At 47.4% G+C, this 25421-nt stretch overlaps 4 protein-coding genes across 4 annotated transcripts in view; 1 reads left to right on the top strand and 3 right to left on the bottom strand.

Annotated features, from left to right (window-relative positions):
• Window positions 1-14275, bottom strand: part of LOC142196977 (uncharacterized) — a 44215-nt gene extending 29940 nt beyond the window's left edge. Inside the window, exon 1 of the mRNA XM_075266947.1 lies at window positions 14225-14275. Within this exon, the coding sequence (XP_075123048.1) occupies window positions 14225-14275 (51 nt within the window). The remainder of the gene's footprint in view (window positions 1-14224) is intronic.
• The window catches only part of LOC142198393 (uncharacterized), a 600588-nt gene that overhangs the window by 312262 nt on the left and 262905 nt on the right, over window positions 1-25421 (top strand). The window lies entirely within an intron of this gene.
• LOC142198391 (uncharacterized) overlaps window positions 1-25421 on the bottom strand; it is a 617468-nt gene that overhangs the window by 444291 nt on the left and 147756 nt on the right. The window contains exons 16-17 of the mRNA XM_075269418.1: window positions 19021-19099; window positions 18828-18922 (exon numbers count right to left, since the gene is read on the bottom strand). Of these exons, the coding sequence (XP_075125519.1) occupies window positions 18828-18922; window positions 19021-19099 (174 nt within the window). The remainder of the gene's footprint in view (window positions 1-18827; window positions 18923-19020; window positions 19100-25421) is intronic.
• Window positions 15638-18130, bottom strand: LOC142198430 (uncharacterized). The gene is made up of 2 exons (XM_075269470.1): window positions 17973-18130; window positions 15638-16352 (listed from the first exon to the last, which is right to left on the bottom strand). Exons 1-2 carry the CDS (start codon window positions 18034-18036, stop codon window positions 15640-15642), a joined length of 777 nt encoding a protein of 258 aa, XP_075125571.1. The 5' UTR covers window positions 18037-18130; the 3' UTR covers window positions 15638-15639.

Here is a 25421-nt window from a genome sequence, read left to right as displayed (position 1 = left end):
TCTATGTGTCCCTCCTGTATTCTATGTGTCCCTCCTGTATTCTATGTGTCCCCCTGTATTCTATGTGTCCCCCCTGTATTCTATGTGTCCTCCCTGTATTCTATGTGTCCCTCCTGTATTCTATGTGTCCCCCCTGTATTCTATGTGTCCCTCCCTGTATTCTATGTGTCCCCCTGTATTCTATGTGTCCTCCTGTATTCTATGTGTCCCCCTGTATTCTATGTGTCCTCCCTGTATTCTATGTGTCCCTCCTGTATTCTATGTGTCCCCCTGTATTCTATGTGTCCTCCCTGTATTCTATGTGTCCCCCCCCCCTGTATTCTATGTGTCCCCCCTGTATTCTATGTGTCCCCCCTGTATTCTATGTGTCCCCCCTGTATTCTATGTGTCCTCCTGTATTCTATGTGTCCCCCTGTATTCTATGTGTCCTCCTGTATTCTATGTGCCCCCCCTGTATTCTATGTGTCCTCCTGTATTCTATGTGTCCCCCTGTATTCTATGTGTCCTCCTGTATTCTATGTGTCCCTCCTGTATTCTATGTGTCCCCCTGTATACTATGTGTCCCCCTGTATTCTATGTGTCCCCCCTGTATTCTATGTGTCCTCCCTGTATTCTATGTGTCCCCCCTGTATTCTATGTGTCCCCCTGTATTCTATGTGTCCCTCCTGTATTCTATGTGTCCCTCCTGTATTCTATGTGTCCCCCTGTATTCTATGTGTCCCCCCTGTATTCTATGTGTCCTCCCTGTATTCTATGTGTCCCTCCTGTATTCTATGTGTCCCCCCTGTATTCTATGTGTCCCTCCTGTATTCTATGTGTCCCCCCTGTATTCTATGTGTCCCTCCTGTATTCTATGTGTCCCCCTGTATTCTATGTGTCCTCCTGTATTCTATGTGCCCCCCCTGTATTCTATGTGTCCTCCTGTATTCTATGTGTCCCCCTGTATTCTATGTGTCCTCCTGTATTCTATGTGTCCCCCTGTATTCTATGTGTCCTCCCTGTATTCTATGTGTCCCTCCTGTATTCTATGTGTCCCCCTGTATTCTATGTGTCCTCCCTGTATTCTATGTGTCCCCCCCCCCTGTATTCTATGTGTCCCCCCTGTATTCTATGTGTCCCCCCTGTATTCTATGTGTCCCCCCTGTATTCTATGTGTCCTCCTGTATTCTATGTGTCCCCCTGTATTCTATGTGTCCTCCTGTATTCTATGTGCCCCCCCCTGTATTCTATGTGTCCTCCTGTATTCTATGTGTCCCCCTGTATTCTATGTGTCCTCCCTGTATTCTATGTGTCCCTCCTGTATTCTATGTGTCCCCCCTGTATTCTATGTGTCCCCCCTGTATTCTATGTGTCCCCCCTGTATTCTATGTGTCCTCCTGTATTCTATGTGCCCCCCCTGTATTCTATGTGTCCTCCTGTATTCTATGTGTCCCTCCTGTATTCTATGTGTCCCCCTGTATACTATGTGTCCCTCCTGTATTCTATGTGTCCCCTCCTGTATTCTATGTGTCCCCCCTGTATTCTATGTGTCCTCCCTGTATTCTATGTGTCCTCCTGTATTCTATGTGTCCCCCCTGTATTCTATGTGTCCCCCCTGTATTCTATGTGTCCCCCCTGTATTCTATGTGTCCCTCCTGTATTCTATGTGTCCTCCCTGTATTCTATGTGTCCCCCCTGTATTCTATGTGTCCCCCCCCTGTATTCTATGTGTCCTCCCTGTATTCTATGTGTCCCCCTGTATTCTATGTGTCCCCTCCTGTATTCTATGTGTCCCCCTGTATTCTATGTGTCCCTCCTGTATTCTATGTGTCCCCCCTGTATTCTATGTGTCCTCCTGTATTCTATGTGTCCCCCCTGTATTCTATGTGTCCCCCCTGTATTCTATGTGTCCCTCCCTGTATTCTATGTGTCCCCCTGTATTCTATGTGTCCCTCCTGTATTCTATGTGTCCTCCTGTATTCTATGTGTCCTCCTGTATTCTATGTGTCCCCCTGTATTCTATGTGTCCCCCTGTATTCTATGTGTCCCCCCTGTATTCTATGTGTCCCCCCTGTATTCTATGTGTCCTCCTGTATTCTATGTGTCCCCCCCCTGTATTCTATGTGTCCCTCCTGTATTCTATGTGTCCCCCTGTATTCTATGTGTCCTCCTGTATTCTATGTGTCCCCCTGTATTCTATGTGTCCCCCTGTATTCTATGTGTCCCCCCCTGTATTCTATGTGTCCCTCCTGTATTCTATGTGTCCCCCTGTATTCTATGTGTCCCCCTGTATTCTATGTGTCCCCCCTGTATTCTATGTGTCCCCCCTGTATTCTATGTGTCCCCCTGTATTCTATGTCTCTCCTCTGTATTCTATGTGTCCCCCCTGTATTCTATGTGTCCCCCTGTATTCTATGTGTCCCCCTGTATTCTATGTGTCCCCCCCCTGTATTCTATGTGTCCCCCCTGTATTCTATGTGTCCTCCCTGTATTCTATGTGTCCCTCCTGTATTCTATGTGTCCCCCCTGTATTCTATGTGTCCTCCTGTATTCTATGTGTCCCCCCCTGTATTCTGTGTGTCCTCCTGTATTCTATGTGTCCCCCCTGTATTCTATGTGTCCCCCCTGTATTCTATGTGTCCCCTCCTGTATTCTGTGTGTCCTCCTGTATTCTATGTGTCCCCCCTGTATTCTATGTGTCCCCCCTGTATTCTATGTGTCCCCCCTGTATTCTATGTGTCCCCCCCTGTATTCTATGTGTCCCCCCCTGTATTCTATGTGTCCCCCCTGTAGTCTATATGTCCTCCTGTATTCTATGTGTCCCCCCTGTATTCTATGTGTCCCCCCTGTATTCTATGTGTCCTCCTGTATTCTGTGTGTCCCCCCTGTATTCTGTGTGTCCCCCCTGTATTCTATGTGTCCTCCTGTATTCTATGTGTCCCCCCTGTATTCTGTGTGTCCTCCTGTATTCTATGTGTCCCCCCTGTATTCTATGTGTCCCCCCTGTATTCTATGTGTCCTCCTGTATTCTATGTGTCCCCCCTGTATTCTATGTGTCCCCCCCTGTATTCTATGTTTCGGTACAATTCCAGGGAAAACAAATTTACATGGTTTTATTTATATTTTAATCCCTTAACAAAAATCCAAAACTGTGCCAAAATTTTTTCTTCTTTAAGTCGCCATATTATGACACCCATAACTTTTTTCTAATTCTGTGTATGGGGGTGCATAGGGCAGGTGTACCCCCTGGGGGCCTTGAACCCCAGGGAGTCTGATCCCTAATGTAATGCATTACAAACTATTGGCACTTCTACTGCAGGCTGCATACATGTAGAGGCAGAGTAAGGGCCATTGTATAACATGTTGGTCGCTGTGGGGCCATTATATTACATGTGGGCACTGAGTTGGGGAGGGCACTGAGGGGGCCATCAAATAAATGTTACTGAAGGCTCCAAACAAAGCCGTATTTTATAAACCTTTACAAGTGTTGCCTATTTGGAGGTGCCCGGTTGAGACATTTGATCACTAGGGGGCACTGCGCTTGGTCTAGCGCACTAGCACCTAATGATCTTGTAGCGGGGTCTTCACACCATTGAGATCTCACATAAACCTAGAAACAAAAAAAAAAAAAAACTAGATAAACATTGTTTTGAGGTTAAATTTTAGTCAAATGTATAAAAAAAAACCAGAGGGCATTCTGGAATTTGATGTGACAGCAGAGACACAAGCCTCATGTAAAACAATGAATAAACACCCCCCCCCCATATGTTAAGTGTTCCCTTCATGAGACTGACCCATTTGTCACACATCCTGCACCTCTTCCCCTCACACAGCCTGAACCCCGTTTCCCTTTCTCACACAAAGCTATACCGTTAATGTACCCCTTTTATCACGCAAACTGCAACCCCAATTCTCCATCTTGGGCAGCCTGCACCCCCATCTCCTCTTTATTTCTCAAGCATCCTGTACATCCCCTTCTGTTTTTCACACAAAGTGCTCCCCACGCCCTCTTTTGCTCATACACAGTCTGAACCCCTATATCATGCTCATACACAGCCTGAACCCCTCTATCATGCTCACACACAGCCTGAACCCCACTATCATGCTCACACACAGCCTGAACCCCACTATCATGCTCACACACAGCCTGAACCCCTTTATCATGCTCACACACAGCCTGAACCCCTTTATTATGCTCACACACAGCCTGAACCGCTCTATCATGCTCACACAAAGCCTAAACCGCTCTATCATGCTCACACACAGCCGGAATCCCACTATCATGCTCACACACAGCCTGAACCCCTTTATCATGCTCACACACAGCCTGAACCCGTCTATCATGCTCACACACAGCCTGAACCCCTTTATCATGCTCACACACAGCCTAAACCGCTCTATCATGCTCACACACAGCCTGAACTACTTTATCATGCTCACACAAAGCCTGAACCCCACTATCATGCTCACACACAGCCTGAACTACTTTATCATGCTCACACACAGCCTGAACCCCACTATCATGCTCATACACAGCCTGAACCCCACTATCATACAGCCTGAACCACCCTATCATGCTCACACACAGCCTAACCCCTCTATCATGCTCACACACAGCCTGAACCCCTCTATCATGCCCACACACAGCCTGAACCCCACTATCATGCTCACACACAGCCTAAACCGCTCTATCATGCTCACACACAGCCTGAACTACTTTATCATGCTCACACAAAGCCTGAACTACTTTATCATGCTCACACACAACCTGAACCCCACTATCATGCTCATACACAGCCTGAACCCCACTATCATACAGCCTGAACCACCCTATCATGCTCACACACAGCCTAACCCCTCTATCATGCTCACACACAGCCTGAACCCCACTATCATGCTCATACACAGCCTGAACCCCACTATCATACAGCCTGAACCCCCCTATCATGCTCACACACAGCCTGAACCCCACTATCATGCTCACACACAGCCTGAACCCCACTATCATGCTCACATGCACAGCCTGAATCCCACTATCATGCTCACATGCACAGCCTGAACCCCTCTATCATGCTCACATACACAGCCTGAACCCCTCTATCATGCTCACATACACAGACTGAACCCCACTATCATGCTCACATACACAGCCTGAACCCCACTATCATGCTCACACACAGCCTGAACTACTTTATCATGCTCACACACAACCTGAACCCCACTATCATGCTCATACACAGCCTGAACCCCACTATCATACAGCCTGAACCACCCTATCATGCTCACACACAGCCTAACCCCTCTATCATGCTCACACACAGCCTGAACCCCACTATCATGCTCATACACAGCCTGAACCCCACTATCATACAGCCTGAACCCCCCTATCATGCTCACACACAGCCTGAACCCCACTATCATGCTCACACACAGCCTGAACCCCACTATCATGCTCACATGCACAGCCTGAATCCCACTATCATGCTCACATGCACAGCCTGAACCCCTCTATCATGCTCACATACACAGCCTGAACCCCTCTATCATGCTCACATACACAGACTGAACCCCACTATCATGCTCACATACACAGCCTGAACCCCACTATCATGCTCATACATAGCCTGAACCCCACTATCATGCTCATACAGAGCCTGAACCCCTCTATCATGCTCATACACAGCCTGAACCCCACTATCATGCTCACATACATAGCCTGAAACCCACTATCATGCTCACATACACAGCCTGAACCCCACTATCATGCTCACATACATAGCCTGAAACCCACTATCATGCTCACATACACAGCCTGAACCCCACTATCATGCTCACACACAGCCTGAACCCCACTATCATGCTCACAGACAGCCTGAACCCCTCTATCATGCTCACACACAGCCTGAACCCCACTATCATGCTCATACATAGCCTGAACCTCACTATCATGCTCATACACAGCCTGAACCCCACTATCATGCTCATACATAGCCTGAACCCCACTATCATGCTCATACACAGCCTGAACCCCTCTATCATGCTCACATACACAGCCTGAACCCCTCTATAATGCTCACATACACAGCCTGAACCCCACTATCATGCTCATACATAGCCTGAACCCCTCTATCATGCTCACACACACAGCCTGAACCCAACTATCATGCTCATACACAGCCTGAACCACCCTATCATGCTCATACATAGCCTGAACCCCACTATCATGCTCATACATAGCCTGAACCCCACTATCATGCTGATACATAGCCTGAACCCCTCTATCATGCTCACATACACAGCCTGAACCCCACTATCATGCTCATACACAGCCTGAACCCCACTATCATGCTCACATACATAGCCTGAAACCCACTATCATGCTCACATACACAGCCTGAACCCCACTATCATGCTCACATACACAGCCTGAACCCCACTATCATGCTCACACACAGCCTGAACCCAACTATCATGCTCATACACAGCCTGAACCCCACTATCATGCTCATACATAGCCTGAACCCCACTATCATGCTCATACATAGCCTGAACCCCACTATCATGCTGATACATAGCCTGAACCCCTCTATCATGCTCACATACACAGCCTGAACCCCACTATCATGCTCATACACAGCCTGAACCCCACTATCATGCTCACATACATAGCCTGAAACCCACTATCATGCTCACATACACAGCCTGAACCCCACTATCATGCTCACATACACAGCCTGAACCCCACTATCATGCTCACACACAGCCTGAACCCCACTATCATGCTCATACATAGCCTGAACCCCACTATCATGCTCATACACAGCCTGAACCCCACTATCATGCTCATACATAGCCTGAACCCCACTATCATGCTCATACACAGCCTGAACCCCTCTATCATGCTCACATACACAGCCTGAACCCCTCTATAATGCTCACATACACAGCCTGAACCCCACTATCATGCTGATACATAGCCTGAACCCCTCTATCATGCTCACATACACAGCCTGAACCCCACTATCATGCTCATACATAGCCTGAACCCCTCTATCATGCTCATACACAGCCTGAACCCCTCTATCATGCTCATACACAGCCTGAACCCCACTATCATGCTCATACACAGCCTGAACCCCTCTATCATGCTCACATACACAGCCTGAACCCCACTATCATGCTCACATACAGCCTGAACCCCACTATCATGCTCATACATAGCCTGAACCCCACTATCATGCTGACATACACAGCCTGAACCCCTCTATCATGCTCACATACACAGCCTGAACCCCACTATCATGCTGACATACACAGCCTGAACCCCTCTATCATGGTCACATACACAGCCTGAACCCCACTATCATGCTCACATACACAGCCTGAACCCCACTATCATGCTCACATACACAGCCTGAACCCCAATATCATGCTCACATACACAGACTGAACCCCACTATCATGCTCACATACACAGACTGAACCCCACTATCATGCTCTCACACAGCCTGAACCCCACTATCATGCTCATACACTGCCTGAACCCCACTATCATGCTCACATACACAGCCTGAACCCCACTATCATGCTCACACACTGCCTGAACCCAACTATCATGCTCACACACAGCCTGAACCCCATTATCATGTTCACATACACAGCCTGAACCCCACTATCATGCTCACATACACAGCCTGAACCCCACTATCATGCTCATACACAGCCTGAACCCCACTATCATGCTCACATACACAGCCTGAACCCCTCTATCATGCTCACATACACAGCCTGAACCCCACTATCATGCTCACACACTGCCTGAACCCAACTATCATGCTCACACACAGCCTGAACCCCACTATCATGCTCACATACAGCCTGAACCCCACTATCATGCTCACATACACAGCCTGAACCCCTCTATCATGCTCACATACAGCCTGAACCCCACTATCATGCTCATACATAGCCTGAACCCCACTATCATGCTCATACATAGCCTGAACCCCTCTATCATGCTCATACACAGCCTGAACCCCACTATCATGCTCATACACAGCCTGAACCCCTCTATCATGCTTACATACACAGCCTGAACCCCACTATCATGCTCATACATAGCCTGAACCCCACTATCATGCTCACATACACAGCCTGAACCCCACTATCATGCTGAAATACACAGCCTGAACCCCACTATCATGCTGATACATAGCCTGAACCCCTCTATCATGCTCACATACACAGCCTGAACCCCACTATCATGCTCATACATAGCCTGAACCCCTCTATCATGCTCATACACAGCCTGAACCCCACTATCATGCTCATACACAGCCTGAACCCCACTATCATGCTCACATACAGCCTGAACCCAACTATCATGCTCATACACAGCCTGAACCCCACTATCATGCTCACATACATAGCCTGAACCCAACTATCATGCTCATACACAGCCTGAACCCCACTATCATGCTCACATACACAGCCTGAACCCCTCTATCATGCTCATACACAGCCTGAACCCCACTATCATGCTCATACACAGCCTGAACCCCACTATCATGCTCACATACACAGCCTGAACCCCACTATCATGCTCATACACAGCCTGAACCCCACTATCATGCTCACATACACAGCCTGAACCCCACTATCATGCTCATACACAGCCTGAACCCCACTATCATGCTCACATACACAGCCTGAACCCAACTATCATGCTCATACACAGCCTGAACCCCGCTATCATGCTCACAGACAGCCTGAACCCCACTATCATGCTCATACACAGCCTGAACCCCACTATCATGCTCATACACAGCCTGAACCCCACTATCATGCTCACATACACAGCCTGAACCCCACTATCATGCTCACACACAGCCTGAACCCCACTATCATGCTCACACACAGCCTGAACCCCACTATCATGCTCACATACACAGCCTGAACCCCACTATCATGCTCATACACAGCCTGAACCCCACTATCATGCTCATACATAGCCTGAACCCCACTATCATGCTCACATACACAGCCTGAACCCCACTATCATGCTCACATACACAGCCTGAACCCCACTATCATGCTCACACACAGCCTGAACCCCAATATCATGCTCACATACACAGCCTGAACCCCACTATCATGCTCACACATAGCCTGAACCCCACTATCATGCTCACACACAGCCTGAACCCCACTATCATGCTCACACACAGCCTGAACCCCACTATCATGCTCATACACAGCCTGAACCCCACTATCATGCTCATACATAGCCTGAACCCCACTATCATGCTCACATACACAGCCTGAACCCCACTATCATGCTCATACACAGCCAGCTTACACATGCTATGTCTTCCCTCTATCTCACCTTCCAGCCTCCATTCACTGCAGCCTTCTCTTCCTGTGTAACTCAGCACTGTCCTGAATAGCTCCGCCCACACCAGAGGCTGATCACATGGTCGCTACGTCACAGGAAGTCCTTTAGCCCACTAGGATTTAGCAGCTACCCTTCCCTTAGATTAGAGGTTCGGACTCGTCAGTATTTTGTAGAGAAGAAAACTAAGAGACGGATTCAGTGTGACAATCAGGGACATGCTGGGAGTTGTAGTTCTCTCCGTGTAGCGGCCTGGACATGCTGGGAGTTGTAGTTCTCTCTATGTAGCGGCCTGGACATGCTGGGAGTTGTAGTTCTCTCCATGTAGCGGCCTGAACATGCTGGGAGTTGTAGTTCTCTCCATGTAGTGACCTGGAAGTGCTGGGAGTTGTAGTTCTCTCCGTGTAGCGGCATGGACATGCTGGGAGTTGTAGTTCTCTCCGTGTAGCGGCCTGGACATGCTGGGAGTTGTAGTTCTCTCCCTGTAGGGTCAGTCTAGTTGGTCGGAGAGATGAAGATGCTTCTTGCACTTGTCTTCTTTGGGTTCCTGTGTCCCTAGCGCTCGGGGCGTCACTTTCCACATCTCAGATCATAAGATGTCTTTCTTCCTTATTAGTTTTGTAGCGGGGAACGCCCCAAGTGCCGTGAGAAAACTCATTGACATAAGGAAGAAAGAAGAAATTCCTCAGGAACGGCGGCACGGATGAAAATAATAAAGGTAAGAGAAGAATCGCTGCTTTCCTTAAGGCCATTCCTAGGTGTATTTAGTGTACAATGGGATTCTAGTGACATCACCTCGATGCTCCCTGATCTTACCTGCACTCGCCATCTGCCCTGTACCTGCTCATATTTGGCATTGCTTTTCTACCTCCTTCTGCCCTGCGCACTAGTTGGTGCTGAAATGAGTCCCTACAGACTGACCCTGACATCTGGAACTGTAGATGCATTTAACTAATTCATTTACTCGTAAGAAAGCCTCTGGTACCGATCCAACTATTATCCTGGCAGTCCATAAGGCCACAGAACCAGGGACGGTTATAGCAGAAACCTCCCACTTAATAAAAGAAAGGACCAAAAGCTTCAAACCTCCGATATCTAAGGAAAAGTATTAGTTCACCTCTAAATCCGAAATACTACATTGTAACATCCCATTGGCCACTGCAAAACTGATTTCCTTGAACGTTGGCTTTAATTCTAAGGATACATTTCTGGTGTCCTGGGCATTAATCTCTGCAATTCTTCAGACACCTGTTTTCAATGGAATTCTGCCATGTTGATTCCTGGGCCTCTGAAAGTCCTCACTGCATGGCACTGCCAGGGAACAGACAACTGAAGTGGTTATTCAATTACCTGTCAGTGATAAATCTAAAAAATTAATGGTGATCAGGTGAAAAGAACATGTGAATTTGAGTGAAAAATGATTGTTGTTCAGATCGGATACGAAGGCTGGTATAGACGCTACATCACTCGACCAGACGATCAGAATATCGTCTATGTAGCGCCCATACCAGCCTATCGAATTAAAGAAAGGATTATCAAGTGTATAAATAGTTTTTTCTTCCCAAAAAGCCATGAATAAATTAGCTAATGATGGTGCTGTTTGAGTGCTGGGGCCCACCCCCTGTGCTGCGAAAAAACTCATTAACATACCAAAGAAAACCAGGATATCTACAGAACGGCGGCGCGGAGAAGACCATTTTAATGAGTGAATCCCTTTAAGTTGGTTCGGGCAGCCTCAGTGCCGGCTATTCAGTTAATCTCCATATCCTGATAGTAACCAATCCCTGATCTGATTACCTGCCTTCCTGACCCTTTTGCCTTGACCTTTGACCTTGCCTTCGCCTCCTGATTCTGAACTCTGCTTGTTCCTATTAACAACCTTGGCTTGGCTCTAGACCTCTGCTCCCTGAACTCTGCTTTGAACTGGTTATGTTACCGACTCGGCCTGCCTGATGTTACACTTGGATTTCCTTCTTTACTGCGTTGCCCTCTTGCTGACGACCCAGACCGTACGACTACGATTTACTCTCTGCCGCCACCTTCTGACCACTTGCTTCAGCCTTCTGGATCCCTGGACAAACACTGCAACCTGAAACGTCTGCTGGTAAGAGCCTCAGTGTCTGCTTTGCCGTGATTTGTGGTGCACTGTGTGTTTGGCGTTTCCCGACCTGTATCCTTCTGCCCAGCAGTGCAGCCAAGTCCATTCCCACCATCTGGGGCTCTGGCGAACTCCATTGTGGGGTTGGAGTTGGTGCGGTGTATTGAACACATGGCGCCATGTTAACCATTTTAATTGGGATATCTAGTGCTGGTTTTTATTTTGGCTCCAAAGCTGCATCTGCTATCCTTACAAAACCCTGTCCTGGCTTAGGAGACTTCTGCATCTGGGCACAGGCAGCGATGCTATGACGTCATCACGCCCCACTGCACGAGTGAATGAAAAGGAGGAAGCAGCTCCAGCAAGGGATCGCAGATAGGTGAGGGTAACTTTTTATATAATAGGCTGTTGCCTGCTGGAATAACCTTCCTAGGACGCAGGAATTAGTGGGGATAGGTAATAGAGGTCGCGAGCCAGTGAACCTCCAAATACTACTATTATATATAATAATTGGAGACTCATGGGAGGGGAGGAAACATAAAAAACAGTGTCACTCATCTCTCCTGGATTTCCTGAATCTCTGGAAAAAAATTGTAATTTTCACTTTTGTTATCAGTTGTGGATTCATTTCTGGAGATTAAATTAATGCATTGCTCAAGGGTTAAAATGGGACACAGACACTGGGTTACTCTGAAGTTCAGCGTTTATTTTACTTGAGCTGCATAAACTGCCTTTGCAAAGGTACAAACAAACAAAACAAAAGCCTTCTCGGCTGAGAACTAACTATAACATAAGAACCTGTTCCCTGACTATACAGGAGCCTGACTGCCAGACTCTCACTCTGGTAACAACAATGGGTGCCACAGCTCCTAGCACTACACACAACCTAATATCAGGCCATGATTAGTCGGCTGACCTTCCTGGTGTGGGTCTTTACCAAGCACCTTTTAGCTGCCTGACTGGAACATATCTGTACTCCCAGACCGCACCCTTCACTCTCTCACATACCCCCCGCCCCCTCAGTTCTGACCTCTCGGGGCGAACTCCAGTCAACAAAAAATAAGCCCGGGACAAGGCATCCGCATTGTCTTGCAGTTTCCCGACTCTGTGCTCCACTGTGAACCTAAAGTTCTGAGGGGACAAGAACCACCTAGTGACCATGGCATTCTTGTCCTTGGTCTTGCTCATACAAGTGAGGGGCGAGTGGTCGGTCACCAGACGGAACTGCCTCCCCAGCAAGTAGTACGGGAGAACAGACTGTGCCAGCACTGTGACCAGGGGGCCCTAGAAGACCAGACCCACTTCCTGCTACACTGCACCAAATACTCAGCTATGAGGGCCGTCTACTTCCAAAGACTCTGCCCACATCCCAGACTTCATATCTGCAGATGAGAAGAGGAAACTCTACATCCTACTGGGAGAAGAAGAGGCCACTGTGGAGATCGCTGCCCAATACGTGTCCAGCTGTCACCAAACAAAAGGAAGATGAGATCCCACGGACTGTTATACCCCAAACCACCCGCCCCACCCCACCTCCCCATATAGCGGTCACCAACTAAGAGGAAGATGAGACTCCATGGACTATTATACCCCAAATCAACCACCCCACTACCCCATATAGCAGTCACCAACTAAGAGGAAGATGAGACTCCACGGACTTTTAAACCCCAAATCGCCCCCCCCCCCGCTTTACTACCTTTGGCAATGCCAAATATCTATTCGGACGTGCCAATAAAGCCTGTTTGATTTCATTTGACCTCAGGGCCTCTAATACCCATTTTATGGCCAGACACTCCTTCTCCACTTTGCTGTAGTTCTTTTCGGCTGGCGTGAGTTTCCTGCTCAGGTAGGTGACCGGATGTTCTTCTCCATTTACCTTCTGAGACAGGACAGCTCCCAGCCCTACATCTGATGCATCCGTCTGGACCACAAACTCCCTCCTGAAGTTGGGCGTAATGAGGACAGGAGATCCACACAAGGCCACCTTTAGAACCTGAAAAGCGTTTTCGGCCTGGTAATTCCACTGCACCACAACGGACCTTTTACCCTTTAGGAGGTCCGTCAGGGGAGCAGAAACCATAGCAAAGTTGGGTATAAACCGCCTGTAATACCCAACTATGCCCAGGAATGACCTAACTTGTTTGGTGCTCAGAGGTTGAGGCCATTCCCGGATAGCGTCGACCTTGTTGACCTAGGGTTTGCAGCCGATCACATACCCCAAATAGCGTGTCTCCTCCATCCCCAAAGCACACTTTTTGGGGTTGGCAGTCAGGCCGGCTGCTCTCAGAGAATCCACTACCGCTTGTACCTTAGACAAATGACTCTCCCAGTCATTGCTGAAAATGATGATGTCATCCAGATATGCTGAGGCGTATTTTCTATGTGGCTTTAACACTATGTCTATTAGCCGTTGGAATGTAGCTTGGGCCCCATGGAGCCCGAACGGTAACTCAACATAGTGAAAGAGTCCCTCAGGGGTGATAAAGGCAGTCTTTTCTTTGGCGCTATCTGTCAGGGGTACCTGCCAATATCCCTTAGTTAGATCAAGCGTAGAGACGTACCGGGCCCCTCTCAGTTTCTCAATAAGTTTGTCTACCCGAGGAATGGGGTAGGCTTCAAACTTAGACACCTCAATTAGTTTCTTGTAGTCATTGCAGAAACGCAATGTCCCATCTGGTTTGGGAACTAGAAAAATGGGACTGACCCATTCACTTTTGGACTCCTCAGTGACACCTAATTTTTAACATTTTCTTCACCTTCCCTGAAATGGCCTGTTGGCGAGCCTCGGGGACCCGGTACGGCCTCATCCGCACTTTCACATGGGACTCAGTAACAATATCATGTTTGATTAGAGATGTACGCCCGGGTTGCTCAGAGAACACATCTGTATTCCTAACTACACACTCCCTGCATTTCTGCTGCTGTTTTTTTGTGAGGGTCTCTGATATTCCTATCCCTGCTGCTACCTCTGTAGTCCCAACTACAGCCTGTGGGGACTTAGTTTAGCTGGAGACCTTTCTGTAAGCAGACTCTCATGGTTCCCGGTGAGCAGACTCTCCTGGTTCCCTGTAAGCAGACTCTCCTGGTTCCCTGTAATCAGACTCTCCTGGTTCCCTGTAAGCAGACTCTCCTGGTTCCCTGTAAGCAGACTCTCTTGGTTCCCTGTAAGCAGACTCTCTTGGTTCCCTGTAATCAGACTCTCTCGGTTCCCTGTAAGCAGACTCTCTCAGTATCCTGTAAGCAGACTCTCCTGGTTCCCTGTGAGCAGACTCTCCTGGTTCCCTGTAAGCAGACTCTCTTAGTTCCCTGTGAGCAGACTCTCTTGGTTCCCTGTGAGCAGACTCTCTTGGTTCCCTGTCAGCAGACTCTCTTGGTTCCCTGTCAGCAGACTCTCTTGGTTCCCTGTCAGCAGACTCTCCTGGTTCCCTGTCAGCAGACTCTCCTGGTTCCCTGTGAGCAGACTCTCCTGGTTCCCTGTGAGCAGACTCTCCTGGTTCCCTGTGAGCAGACTCTCCTGGTTCCCTGTGAGCAGACTCTCTTGGTTCCCTGTGAGCAGACTCTCTTGGTTCCCTGTGAGCAGACTCTCTTGGTTCCCTGTGAGCAGACGCTCCTGGTTCCCTGTCAGCAGACTCTCCTGGTTCCCTGTCAGCAGACTCTCCTGGTTCCCTGTCAGCAGACTCTCCTGGTTCCCTGTCAGCAGACTCTCCTGGTTCCCTGTCAGCAGACTCTCTTGGTTCCCTGTAAGCAGGCTCTCTCAGTATCCTGTCAGCAGACTCTCTCGGACTCTCCCTGTCTTTCCACACTTTCAGTAAATTTACATGATACCTCTTCAGGTTTTTCCCTACGTCGCTGACGAACCTTGTAGTTCACTTCCCCTATCTTTTCCATTACCTCATAGGGGCCCTGCCATTGCATGATGTGTAAATGAGAAGTTATTTAGCAGATTTGCCCTTTCCTTATCCTTCTCCACCATTACTCCCAGATTATTTTTGAGGGTTCACAGTCTCAGATTTAAGTTTCTTGTTAATTTTGTAATTGAAAAATAAACTAATTTAATTCCTTTCCATCTTAATTTGCATATGGTTTCTCTCCTATTTTTATTAGAAAACTTTATAGGAAATTTGAGTAATACATTTATAAATATAACACAAACATATAATTTCCCACATTTTCAATACGGATATGGTTTCTTTCCAGTGTGAGTTCTCCAATGTTTAATAAGATTTCCTTTATCTTTAAAGCATTTCCCACATTCTGTACATGAATATGGCTTCTCTCCTGTGTGAATTCTGCCATGTTTAATAAGATCTGATTTGTTCGTAAAACATTTCCCACAATCTGAACACGAATATGGCTTCTCTCCTGTGTGAATTTTGGAATGTTTAACAAGAGTTGCTTTATCTTTAAAACACTTTCCACATTCTGTACATGAATATGGATTCTCTCCTGTGTGAATTCTCTGATGTGCAGTAAGATTGACTTTTTGTGTAAAACTTTTCCCGCACTCCGAGCATGAATATGGCTTCTCTCCTGTGTGAATTCTTTGGTGTACAATAAGATTGTCTTTTTGCATAAAGCATTTCCCACATTCTGAACATGAATATGGCTTCTCTCCTGTGTGAATTCTCTTATGCATAAGAAGACCTGAGCTTTTATTAAACTCTTTTCCACATTCACCACATAGATATCTTTTCTTCCTGGTACTTGTGGTCACAATCTGTGGTTGGTCAGAAGGTTCCTGATGATTTAGGGGATTATATGATGGATCTGTACTGTGACGTCCTGGATGTACATTAGGGGTAATGAGGTTTTCTCCGGAGGAGCGCTCCATCATATCTTCATCTGATAACATTACGTTTCCCTCAGAGATCGCACTGGGATTTTCTGTAGGAGTAAAATTGGATTCAGTGATTTTTCCTCTTTTTAGATGACGCAATTCAGAGATTTATAACTTTCCTATTAGGCTGGATATACACTTACTATACAGAGAAACTAAACGTGGAAAAATGCTGACATGTCTGGTAGCAATAATCTGTCTCGCACGCCTTGTGCCACATACATGACGTGTTTTAGACCTTCTATTCACATCTACGTGGCTAAACCACACCTGAGAAACACCTAAGATATCCCCCTTGTGCAATGCAGTCTGCTCCCAAAAATGACACAGTGTTCCCATCCAAACATTGAATATCCCAGCACTTGGCTAAGGTAACGGTCACATACACAGTGTTGGATGGGTCTGCTCAGGTGTCCCTTCATCTGTGGCCATGTTGGGACTTTGGTGCCGTGTAACCAGGGGCCTGGACTATACACAAGGGTGCGGTGATGATGGGTATATAGCGGTATATTAGTAAGGGGTCTGGACTATACACAAGGGTGCGGTGATGATGGGTATATAGCGGTATATTAGTAAGGGGCCTGGACTATACACAAGGGTGCGGTGATGATGGGTATATAGCGGTATATTAGTAAGGGGCCTGGACTATACACAAGGGGGCGGTGATGATGGGTATATAGCAGTATATTAGTAAGGGGCCTGGACTATACACAAGGGTGCGGTGATGATGGGTATATAGCGGTATATTAGTAAGGGGCCTGGACTATACACAAGGGTGCGGTGATGATGGGTATATAGCGGTATATTAGTAAGGGGCCTGGACTATACACAAGGGTGCAGTGATGATGGGTATATAGCAGTATATTAGTAAGGAGCCTGGACTATACACAGGGGTGCGGTGATGATGGGTATATAGCGGTATATTAGTAAGGGGCCTGGACTATACACAGGGGTGCGGTGATGATGGGTATATAGCAGTATATTAGTAAGGGGTCACAGTGTATACAGCACATATATAGGAGGTATAATACAGTGGCCAATCCCTTTATTAGATACATCAGGATTCTACATTGAGCCGTCACCTAGAATCACAAGGACCCGAGAGAAGATGATGTTTATTATTTCCTTCACATGATCCGGAGCGGTGCGGCCCCGAACACATAAACCAGTTGTGGTGACCTCACCATTCTAGATGGGGCCATCTTGTCTGTCCTTGTAGTCGCCGCCCTGACTCAGATTTGTATTTTCCTCCTCAGCTTATTGTGACCGAGGACGATATTCAGTTCTAGATAATCCTCAGCCCTTTCTGACCCTCCGACCCCAAGGGATTGTCCCCGGGGAAGAACCGCAACAAATTATTCCTAGTGATCTGTAGGATCTCCAAGGAGAATAAGAGAGACTTCCCCCAATGTATTCACTAGGACTAATGGCGGGATGGAGACACTCCTGCCCCAGTCTGACCAGGACCAGAAACTCCTCCCATCTCTATCCAGTAGTCCAGTATTCACACAACGCTCGGCTACAACTTCTGCTTTATGGCTTATAGTTCTGTTCTTAGTTTAATAGCTGGAATTACTTTCTGCCGGAGAGTTACTGGACTGGAGGTCTAAGGGGGAACCGACCTGAAGAAACCTGGGACTTCTCCTTCTCCATTCATGACTCCGTACCTGTGGTAACACCTCCTGGAATCTCCTCCTCCACTTCCCTCTTACACAGGTGATGGCCCCTCATCCTCTCTTCTTCAGCCTCCGCTTTAATATCAGTCACATCTTCTCCCTGATTTCTGGCAATGGCTCCATCTGTAGGAAACACACAGTGATGGGATAGATTGCCATGTGATGAGGAGATGATGGGAGTAGTAGTATCTAGAGGAGAAAGTCTCCGCTCCTTACACTGCTGATCAGTCCAGGAATCCGTCTCCTCTTCTGCTTCTTCTTTAACCTCAACCTTAATAACCATCAGATCTTCACCCTAAACAGAGGAAAAAACAAAAATGTGAATTGATCTTTGGTTGGGTTGCTTTATGGTCAGATTTTCAGATAACCCTGTAATCGTCCCACCATGGGGATATTCAGTGTGATACGGCATCATGGAGAGTACAGGAGTATATAGCAAGAGCGAACACGTACAAGCTTATAGCAGATACAGAGATACTAGGGGTCACAGCAACTAAAAGAGAAAGAAGAAACTTCAGGATCATTTAGTTCTCTGTGTGGAGTGATGTTGATAATACGGCCCGACCACGGTTGGAGAACACGAGGAGGGGGCACAGCATGTGACATAACACAAAGCAGAATCAGCTTTTTGCCGAGGTGGGGGACATACGCAGCTATCCCCATAACATGTGGTAGTTCCTTTGGTAGGTTGTAGGATCTCCTGCTCACAGCTGATAGTTCGGTATCTTGTATCACCACTATTGTTCCTTAACCACAAAAATGCCCCCAAATTGTACCCCATCCTTCATCGCAAGACCATATATCGCAAATCTCATCATATTTTGATGAGACTTTAGTGCCATCTACCTGCTGACTGTCTGGGACATTCTCCTCCAGGCAGTCCTGGGAATACAGAGGACTCAGGGGACATCTCTCGGGAGGATTTCTCCTACTGGATCCATCTGTGGAGACACAAACACACAGTGATGGGATAGATTGCCATGTGATGAGGAGATGATGGGAGTAGTAGTATCTAGAGGAGAAAGTCTCCGCTCCTTACACTGCTGATCAGTCCAGTAATCCGTCTCCTCTTCTGCTTCTTCTTTAACCTCAACCTTAATATCCATCAGATCTTCAGCCTGAACAGGGAAGAAACAACATTCACTTGGGTTCTGTCACTTTATGGTCAGGTTTTGGTGAGACTGTAAGGAGATGAAACATCTGCCATGTTTGCCTTCAGTAGGTGATCCTGTGACTGGTTCGGCCCCATCGGACAGGTAGGTGACTACTGCGGAGAGACCCTTTATTACTGCAGATGAGGATGTCTGTAGTGTCAAATCTGATATATGTATATAGTACTGTATTATATATCTGCTTAGTAGGTTATATATGATATAGTTCATATAGCTGAAAAAAATCCTTGCATTTTGGGGGGGCCTGAAAAATAGCAGCAATCCACTGCATTTACAAGTTCATACAGCTGAAAAAAAACCTTGAATTTTGGTGTTTCTCGAAAAATAGCAGCAATCCACTGCAGTTACTTCTTGCTATATACGTGCAAAGCAGTTTTTCAGGCTGTGTAACCCCAAAACAAGGATACAGAGCAATTAGATCAGGCTATGTCCGCTCAATCCAGATATCCAGGGAGTGTACCCCCAAAACCTAGGTGGGAGAGACAGAAATTCAGTCAGGCTATATCAGCTCAATCCAGTTTTTTGTTCAATCAAGTATTGTTTGCACTCCATGGTGTGAACAATGCCTTTGTCTCTTGAAAAGCAACCCAACATGAAGTCAGCCATGTGTGCCAGTGTGTTACTTGGCATGACTTTGCTGCCCCCAACTGTAAGGGTCACTCTCCATTTCCTCCATTTTCCACTCCCCTTCACACCATCTGTGGTGAAGCAATGGGATGCACTGAAGTGCACCCTCTAGCCTCGTGTGGGACAGGGACATCAGATGCCACTCCAACCCCCTCGTCTTCCTCCGCCAGCCAACCGTGTGAAGATGAGAGGAGTGTGCTCTGAATGTTTTCTGCCTAGCAGAGGCTAGTTCTCACTTACGAAAATGGCCCCACTTTGACCAGTATATCAGGCACAATGGTGTAGGTTTCAAAGAACCTTTGCACAATCAAGTTGAAAACGTGGGCCATGTGTGGACAGTGTTTGAGTCTGGCAAGCTCCAGATCTGCTACCAGGTTCCGGCCATTATCACAGATGCAAAAATGCCAGGCCCCAGGTGCAGCAGGGAAAAACACATTGCCATCTCATCCAGGATGGCATCCCTGACCTCGGAGGTACTGTCCTGGCTGTCCCCCAAGCTGATGAGCTTCAGCACGTCCTGCTGACATCTCCCCATCTCCCAATCAGTGTTACAGCGTTTGCCGCTAGTAGCTGGGGTGGAGGTTGCAGCGTAGTAGGGTTTCAGTCTATTCCTGCCATGAATTTTGGACTGGGAGAGGAGATAGGCCACCCCAGTTTGCACCCGGGGAACAGACTCCACCACATTCACCCTGCCTGTCATTAAAGATAAGCAGCATCCCTGACCACAGGTGCTTGTCGATGCGTCAATGGTCAAGTGGACCTTGCAGTAAAGCGCGGAGCTCTGGGCCCGACTGATGTTATGGGACACATACAGGCGCAAGGTGGGGACAGCACACCAAGAGAAGTAGTAACGGCTAGGCCCAGCATAGGGAGGTGCCCCAGCTTCCATCTGGTGACAAAAGGCCTGGGTATCCAGAAGCCTAAACGCCAACATCTCCAGGGCCAGCAGTTTTGAGATGAGGCCATTAAAGGCTTGGGCATGTGGGTGGCTTGTGCTGTACTTCTGCCTGCAATGAAACGCCTGGGAGATGGGGAGTGGCTGGGAAGAGGCGCATGATGGTGCATGCCAAAAGGGTGGATGAGGGCGAACTCCCCAATGTGCCAGAGACAGATGTGTAGGTGTCCTTGCATCATATTCTTGCACCATACTTGGCTGGATTGGACTTTCATTTTGTGCCAAAAAATGGTCAAGACAGCGATCCCTGAGCTAATACCGTTACACCGTCCATTACCACCTGCAGCACTGAAGTTACCATCTGTGTAAGTGGTACAACTTCTTTCTCTGCATTTAGCCATGCTCGATGCTATGCTAGCTGACTACAGTTGGTTGCTCTAGGGTTCTCTTACTGCTAATTGCCAAGGGAACTCAGATGTGTTTCTCAGCACTGAGGCCACCTCCTCTGAGATCCCAAGGGAACTTCACAGGATATGTGTATTGCAGAAAAAAAAGATGAGAAAATAAGTGTAGGGCACAGAGGGATCGGAGAGGACAGAGCTGGGGTCGGCCAGGTACTCCCACAACATGCGCCTATACTTGTCCCTCCTGGTACATGTATGAGTGCAGGAGCGGCAAGCTTCACCCCTATATAGATGTACCCCAGGACTCAGCAGTGCCATCTACCTGCTGACTGTCTGGGACATGTATGAGTGCAGGAGCTCCACCCCCTATATAGATGTACCCCAGGACTCAGCAGCGCCATCTACCTGCTGACTGTCTGGGACATGTATGAGTGCAGGAGCTCCACCCCCTATATAGATGTACCCCAGGACTCAGCAGCGCCATCTACCTGCTGACTGTCTGGTACATGTATGAGTACAGGAGCTCCACCCCCTATATAGATGTACCCCAGGACTCAGCAGCACCATCTACCTGCTGACTGTCTGGTACATGTATGAGTGCAGGAGCGATGAGCTCCACCCCCTATATAGATGTACCCCAGGACTCAGCAGCACCATCTACCTGCTGACTGTCTGGTACATGTATGAGTACAGGAGCGGAGAGCTCCTCCCCCTATATAGATGTACCCCAGGACTCAGCAACGCCATCTACCTGCTGACTGTCTGGGACATGTATGAGTACAGGAGCGGCGAGCTCCACCCCCTATATAGATCTACCCCAGGACTCAGCAGCGCCATCTACCTGCTGACTGTCTGGTACATGTATGAGTACAGGAGCGGTGAGCTCCACCCCTATATAGATGTACCCCAGGACTCAGCAGCGCCATCTACCTGCTGACTGTCTGGTACATGTATGAGTGCAGGAGCGGCGAGCTCCACCCCCTATATAGATGTACCCCAGGACTCAGCAGTGCCATCTACCTGTTGACTGTCTGGTACATGTATGAGTGCAGGAGCTCCATCCCCTATATAGATGTACCCCAGGACTCAGCAGCGCCATCTACCTGCTGACTGTCTGGTACATGTATGAGTACAGGAGCAGCGAGCTCCACCCCCTATATAGATGTACCCCAGGACTCAGCAGCGCCATCTACCTGCTGACTGTCTGGTACATGTATGAATACAGGAGGGGCGAACTCCACCCCCTATATAGATGTACCCCAGGACTCAGCAGCGCCATCTACCTGCTGACTGTCTGGTACATGTATGAGTACAGGAGCAGCGAGCTCCACCCCCTATATAGATGTACCCCAGGACTCAGCAACGCCATCTACCTGCTGACTGTCTGGTACATGTATGAGTGCAGGAGCTCCACCCCCTATATAGATGTACCCCAGGACTCAGCAGCGCCATCTACCTGCTGACTGTCTGGTACATGTATGAGTACAGGAGCTCCACCCCCTATATAGATGTACCCCAGAACTCAGCAGCGCCATCTACCTGCTGACTGTCTGGTACATGTATGAGTACAGGAGCGGTGAGCTCCACCCCCTATATAGATGTACCCCAGGACTCAGCAGCGCCATCTACCTGCTGACTGTCTGGGACATTCTCCTCCGGGCAGTCCTGGGAATACAGAGGACTCAGGGGACATCTCTCGGGGGGATTTCTTCTACTGGATCTATCTAAGGTCCATAGATGGCTGAGAGTGCTGTATAATCTTACCTTCTAGCCGCAGTGTGACCGTGTCCTGAGAGCAGTCACTGCTGTATATACAGTATATATATATATCTATAGCCTGGGATAATGGCTGATAACAGAGAGAACAAGAGAACAGCACTGACTACCGAGCAGGACCTGCAAGAGCTGAAGGACCTGTGATGATGTCACCAGTATCATGTGACCAGTACATGGGGGCGGAGCTCAGGAGAGGAGAAGGATGAAGGACCTGTGATGATGTCACCATCATGTGACCAGTAAATAGGGGGCGGAGCTTCGGAGAAGGATGAAGGACATGTGATGATGTCACGAGGGGGCGGGGTTTCCCTTTCCTTCAATGTGAGGGTGCATTCACACGATGTAACGTGGCACGCAATGAGGCATGTATACACGTGTGAGCAGATTGCGCTCCGAAAAAAATCCCATTCATTTCACGGCCGCAAAATAACGCGGCATATATGTTCCTAACTCCCATTGAAATGAATAGGATCTTTTTCGGAGCGCAATCTGCTCACACTTGTATAGGTGCCAGATTGTGCGCCACGTTACATCGTGTGAATGCACCCTTAGGTTGCAGTGCAGGTTTCTCTCTCTGATCTCTGGTCCCGCCATGTCTGAGCTGTGGCCGGTACCTGATACTAAGTGCAGGGAAACTTCTAGATGGAGATGACAGGATAACGGACGTAATGTCATATGTGGATATAAACTGATATTTGGGCACAAGCAGAAGGGAGGGAGCGTTATTTGGTTTCTGGACACCATGACTCCTTTTCAGAGCCCTGAAATGCCAATAAAGTATAATCCCCTGGCTAGTGACCCCATTTTGGAAACTACACCCCTGAAGGGATTTATCCAGGGGTACGATGAGGATTTTTAACCTCCAAGTGTTGCATTAATTTAATTTCCAGAAATGAATACGCAGCTAATGCTAAAAGGTGAAAATGACAATGTTTCCAGGAATCCGTCATTTCAGTGCGTAATATGTTGTGCCCGACTTGTATCAGAGATGAAGGCTCTAAAAGCTGTTGTGCCCGGGATACCCGCCTCACAGTTTTTGGAGTCTCTCTGCTGGCTCAACATTTTGGGCATTGAATTGGCGTAACTCTGGAAAAATTGCATTTTTTGCTTTTCATGATCAGATGAGCATTCATTTTTGTTAATGAAATTAATACAACACTCAAAGGTTAATAATGCTCGCTACACCGCTCGCTAAATCCCTTCATGGGTGTAGTTTCCAAAGTGGCATCAAATGTCTGCAGATTCCACTTTGCTGCCAACTCAGTGGTTCTGCAAAAGTGGCATGAAGTCCGAAAACCAAAATAGCGCTCCTTCCCTTCTGTGCCCGGCTGTGCCCAAACTCATTTCTACCCACATATGGCATTATGTACATTATCTGGGGTACACCAGTGTCATACATGTGTCCTAATATCAGTATATACCACATATGGCATTATGTACATTATCCTGCGTACACCAGTGTCATACATGTGTCATACATGTGCCCTAATATCAGTATATACCACATATGGCATTATGTACATTATCCTGGGTACACCAGTGTCATCCATGTGTCCTAATATCAGTATATACCACATATGGCATTATGTATGTTATCTGGGGTACACCAGTGTCATCCATGTGTCCTAATATCAGTATATACCACATATGACATTACATACATTATCCTGCATACACCAGTGTCATCCATGTGTCCTAATATCAGTATATACCACATATAGCATTATGTACATTATCTGGGGTACACCAGTGTCATACACGTGTCCTAATATCAGTATATACCACATATAGCATTATGTACATTATCTGGGGTACACCAGTGTCATACACGTGTCCTAATATCAGTATATACCACATATAGCATTATGTACATTATCTGGGGTACACCAGTGTCATACATGTGTCCTAATATCAGTATATACCACATATGGCATTATGTACATTATCCTGGGTACACCAGTGTCATACATGTGTCCTAATATCAGTATATACCACATATGACATTACATACATTATCCTGCATACACCAGTGTCATACACGTGTCCTAATATCAGTATATACCACATATAGCATTATGTACATTATCTGGGGTACACCAGTGTCATACATGTGTCCTAATATCAGTATATACCACATATGGCATTATGTACATTATCCTGCGTACACCAGTGTCATACACGTGTCCTAATATCAGTATATACCACATATGGCATTATGTACATTATCCTGGGTACACCAGTGTCATCCATGTGTCCTAATATCAGTATATACCACATATGGCATTATGTACATTATCTGGGATACACCAGTGTCATACATGTGCCCTAATATCAGTATATACCACATATGACATTATGTACGTTATCCTGGGTACACCAGTGTCATACATGTGCCCTAATATCAGTATATACCACATATAGCATTATGTACATTATCTGGGGTACACCAGTGTCATACATGTGTCCTAATATCAGTATATACCACATATAGCATTATGTACATTATCCTGCGTACACCAGTGTCATACATGTGTCCTAATATCAGTATATACCACATATGGCATTA

This window comes from Leptodactylus fuscus, chromosome 3, assembly GCF_031893055.1.
Source record: "Leptodactylus fuscus isolate aLepFus1 chromosome 3, aLepFus1.hap2, whole genome shotgun sequence".
NCBI classification, from domain to species: domain Eukaryota; kingdom Metazoa; phylum Chordata; class Amphibia; order Anura; family Leptodactylidae; genus Leptodactylus; species Leptodactylus fuscus.
This window is presented reverse-complemented; position numbering and strand designations above follow the sequence as displayed.

Excerpts from the sequence above, each read along its gene's own strand:
- LOC142198430 (XM_075269470.1), bottom strand. The coding sequence starts at position 18,036 with ATGAGGGGCCATCACCTGTGTAAGAGGGAAGTGGAGGAGGAGATTCCA. Across the intron at positions 16,353-17,972 it reads TCCAGGAGGTGTTACCACAG|AAAATCCCAGTGCGATCTCT; the intron begins GTACGGAGTCAT and ends TTACTCCTACAG.